Source organism: Prosopis cineraria, unplaced genomic scaffold, assembly GCF_029017545.1.
Source record: "Prosopis cineraria cultivar Desert tree isolate PC_DT_omini unplaced genomic scaffold, ASM2901754v1 PC7, whole genome shotgun sequence".
NCBI lineage: Eukaryota > Viridiplantae > Streptophyta > Magnoliopsida > Fabales > Fabaceae > Prosopis > Prosopis cineraria.
Genome location: NW_026555338.1, coordinates 18,559,657 through 18,564,154, shown reverse-complemented (window position 1 = coordinate 18,564,154; position 4,498 = coordinate 18,559,657). Strand labels below are relative to the sequence as shown.

The window sequence follows — 4,498 nt, the reverse complement described above, 5'->3', positions numbered from 1 at the left end:
AACAAGTGATTGTATTTAAATCCAAGGGATAATAACAATTAAATCTCAAAAGAAAAAATTAACTAATAACAGTTAGAATTTCAATTATTTTTTTCAAAATAAGTTACAAATATCGATAATAATTATTTTTTTTATAATTTCTAATTATAAATAAGACATTTATTTTATTTTTTAGAAAATTTGTCAAAGACATGACTGTTATTAAATAATTTTTTACTTTGAGACTTTACTATCATTCTATCTAAATCTAATCTGACACTATATCCAACTACATATAACATTTTGCACATTAAAATAATAAGTATATACCACTTAATGTCCAAGGTCGTAATTGAACAAGATACATGCATACTAAATGCACAAGAATATTATGTGCTCATTCTATGACCATAAGCATGCCAATTCTTATTATGTTTATTGAGCAACGTATATAGTAATATCTGCATGCATCATATCCTCTAGCAAGAACAATTCCAAAACAATAAATATATGACAAGTAGGTCAAAACACAAAATTTTCTATAAAATTAGTTGTAAATATTAATTCAGATAGTTACAAATTCAGGAGTTTAAATTGTAAATAAGATTTAAATTCTAAATATAAATCTTATTTTACAATTAAGATTCAAATTTGCAACTATTTAAATTAATATTTGCAACTTATTTTTGAGAAAAATTTGTCGACCTAAATGTCATAAATTATTTATTTTGAAACTTTATTATCATTCTCCCTATCGTCTAGCTATTTTCAATTAATCATTTTGGATCCTTATGGTATCAAGATAAGATTTTCCAATGAGCTTTCGAGAGAGAAAACCTCTCAAGAATTCAGCAACACGAACTGTTTTGAATAAAGCTGGTCTTTCCGGATCTATAAGGCTTGGTGCTGGCCTCAAATCTCTATCTAACTTAGGACAACAGAATGTGGCTATCGAGATCCTTTCTTTCACTGAGTTCACTGTTGCTCTATGTTCTATGCTCTTGTATTTTCCATTAGTCACAACCTATATATATAATGTCCATAACAACATATAATTAAAAAAAAAATTGTTGAACTCATCAAATCTTTGGGCAAAAGAAAAATGCAAAAGCTTTACTTTAATACATATAATCATGAATTCCTTTTCTTACCCCATCTTATGTGCATCTTATTGTATCATGTATTCTATATGAGTATGTTTTTTTAAAATCACTCCCAGGTCCCATACAAAGAATTAAAATATAGAATTAAAAATATTTTTCTTGTTAAATTCATTAAATCATTGAGCGAGAAAAATGCAAATGCTTTACTTTATTACATATAAATTAATCATGAATTCCTCTTCCTACCCCATCTTATGTACATCACATTGTATCATGCATTCTATATGAGTGTGTCTTTTTTTTTTTTTGGAAAATCATTCTCAGTCCCTCACAAAGAATATAAATACAAAAAATTCCCATGAAATCATAAAATTACTTTGAAGTCTCTCATGTTTTTTATCGAAGCTATCAATTTATTTGTTTTATTAAAGTTGTCAATTACTACTAGATAATTGTTAATGAAGTTGTTCAATTAACGACTAAGCAATGATAATTAACAACTATCTAGCAGTAGTAATCAATAGCTTCAGTAAATGACAAAAGATTTCAAAATAATTTTGTGATTTCACGAGATTTCTTTATATTTAAATTCGTTTCTCCTTTTTAAAAGTATCACTGCAATATATGATCCTTCAACTTTATTCTAAAAGAGGCTAAACTGATTTTTGAGCAAAAAGGGACAAAAAGAACTCTTAAATGATTGTAAAAGATTTGATTAATTACCTCCAACATATCACCAATGTTGACCACAAAAGCATTTGGGAGAAAAGAGACTGGAAACCAATTGCCATCCTTTTTTATTTGAAGGCCTTGGTTGACTTGATTGACTTGAAGGAGAATGGTGAGACCAATTGAATCTGAATGAGGACTCAGACCATTCACAAGCTCTGGTTGAGGACATGGTGGATAATAGTTCATCCTCATTGATTGCCAACCTTCTTCAAATAGATCTCTCATTTCATTTTCCTCCATTCCTAGTGCTTCCACCATTGCATCAAGCATCTTCAATGCTAGCTTTCTCATTTCTACACTATAAGCCTCTAAGTCATCCCTGCAAGTATTCACTGCATGTTATAAAACTAGAAGAAATACAAGGGAGAATCGGTTATTGTAAAGGAGGAGTCGTTCAATTTGTTCTAAATATCAATCATTGTTTAGCCTACACTGTCCTTGAGTATTTAATTCAATATATTCTAAATGATATTATTATTCACCTCACCATTTTTTCTAAATATCAATCACTGTTTAGCCTACTTGTCCTTGAGCACGTAGTTTATCAGTATATTCTAAATAATATGATTATTCACCACACAATTGTTCTAAATGTCAATCATTGTATAGCCTACATGTTCTTGTGTACGTAATTTAGTCAAAACATTCTAAATAATATGATTACTTAAAACGTAATAGGATTACTTGCATTAAAAAGTCAAATTTATATATAGATATTAAACTCACTAATTGTCTTACACATCATCAATGAAATAACTGACTTATTATCCTCAAGAAAGCTATCTATGTAAGTTGGAAAGTTGAAAGAGTTTTGGGAGAATATTAGTGAAGGATCTCTAAAAAAATTTAATGCCTAACAAAGACTTGTATAGATTGAATATATGTTAAACCAATAACTTTATTCTGTTAATTATTAATGTTTACTTGTTAAAAGTTCTTGTTAGAAATTAAATTCTTTGGGGTCTTTCAATGATACTCTCCCAAGAGTTTTTGTATCAAGTTTTAAAGGTCATGTAATTGTTTGTACATGACTAAAAATTCAAGGAAGTTTTGTGAAATTGAGCCTATAATTAAAGTGTAGAGAGAGAACTAATGGACGCTTGATTTGACTGGTTAGAGAAGTTAAATCATCTTATCCTAAGGTTTCAAGGTCAAGTTCTAAGATATGCAATTATGTTAAATAAAATGATCAAAGTCATTCCCAAGGTATTCACGAGGCCACCATTAATAACAAGAGTCTCGTGTAGAGAGGCTTGGATTAGTCCAGATAAATGGTTGTAATAATACCCACTGGTTTTCCAAGATACTGAACAGTAGAATAAAATAAATAAAGTGAAGAGAGGGAGGGAGGGAGAGGAACTTGAATGGAAGATGAAGATTGGGGAAGAGGTGGGGCTTTCTCATAGAAGGAGGATCAGTGATGATGTAGAACATATCTGCCCAATCAAGCTTCTGCTCCTCACTAACCACAAATGCTTGACCAAAACCTTCAACGTCTTCTTCTGTCTGCCAAAATTTCTTCTTCTCTTCCATTGGAAGATTGAAGAATTCTTGGATTCCCTTCTTCACTCCTTCAACTATTGACTCTTCCACTCCATGATTTATCACCTACATGATCAATATCAATCATCAATAAAATGACAGGTATAGATCTCATAATGAAGTAATAAATGTCAGAGTGGGACTTTTCAAAAATTTTCAGTAATGATGAGATCTGTAAATTAGTTGTGATTGATGAGGTCCTAATTTGAGATTAACCTAAAAGCCTACTAAAGATGAATAAGGATAATTTGCAGGCATCTAAAACAAATAAAGACATAACAAAGACCTGAAAGAAGCCCCAATCTTGGCATGCAAGGTGGAGTTTTTGAAGCTCAGAGGACTTCAAATTTGGAGAAGATAACTTAGAGAGGTCAATTATGGGAAACTGAAGAGAAGAAGAATCTGTGATGGATTGGAATAATGAAGAATCATAAGCTTCATGATGACCATGACGAACATATCTTTCAGGAACTTTGTTTAAGGACTCCTTTGCTACCAATTCCTGAACTGAAGGTACCAGAAGTGACCTTCCTAACTTCACTGGTTTCTTACATTCCATATCTCACTCCGACACTCACACAAATAAACTTGCTTATTGCTTTCTCATTTCCTACTTTCCTTAAATAGGCCAGCGTGTGTGCGTCACTGTTTTATGAGTTAAGAGTTGGTATAGAATTCCCTGGTTGAATAGAATTGGGCTAATTTTATATATATATATATATATATGTATGAAAAAATTTCATAAATTTAACCTCTAAAGCTCAAATCAAGATCTTGTGTGCATTTAAATAGTCATAACTCTTTCCATTAGAACCAAACGTTTGTTAGTCGAAATATATTTATAATAAAAATATGATAACTAGAAATTTTGTTCTTTATAGCTCCAATATATATTGTTATATCTTTTGGTGTTTCAAAAAATTTTATATATATTGAATTTTTTTATTAAACTTCACAATAACTCTTTATTTGTTATGAAATTTTGAGTTCATTTGTTTAAGATTAAAAATAAGTCATTTTTAGATAGTTTAAAAATTTTATAAAAAAATAATTCTATTTTATGTTTAATTACAATAATTAAAAATTAGTTATTAATTAATTATTTTTAAATTATATGGTATCTTCAATGATTTCTGTTTTAT

At 29.5% G+C, this 4,498-nt stretch overlaps 1 protein-coding gene across 1 annotated transcript; it reads right to left on the bottom strand.

Annotated features, from left to right (window-relative positions):
* Positions 1–269: 269 nt before the first annotated feature.
* On the bottom strand, positions 270–3,982 carry LOC129315782 (oxoglutarate-dependent flavonoid 7-O-demethylase 1-like). The gene is made up of 4 exons (XM_054959829.1): positions 3,643–3,982; positions 3,175–3,422; positions 1,806–2,133; positions 270–1,003 (listed from the first exon to the last, which is right to left on the bottom strand). The coding sequence occupies exons 1-4, from the start codon at positions 3,913–3,915 to the stop codon at positions 752–754; spliced, it is 1,101 nt and encodes a 366-aa protein (XP_054815804.1). The 5' UTR covers positions 3,916–3,982; the 3' UTR covers positions 270–751.
* Positions 3,983–4,498: the final 516 nt, after the last annotated feature.

Coding starts and splice junctions, on each gene's coding strand:
- LOC129315782 (XM_054959829.1), bottom strand. CDS start 3,915: ATGGAATGTAAGAAACCAGTGAAGTTAGGAAGGTCACTTCTGGTACCT. Junction 3,423..3,642: donor AAGATTGGGGCTTCTTTCAG/GTCTTTGTTATG, acceptor TTGATCATGTAG/GTGATAAATCATGGAGTGGA. Junction 1,004..1,805: donor ACATTGGTGATATGTTGGAG/GTAATTAATCAA, acceptor TTATATATATAG/GTTGTGACTAATGGAAAATA.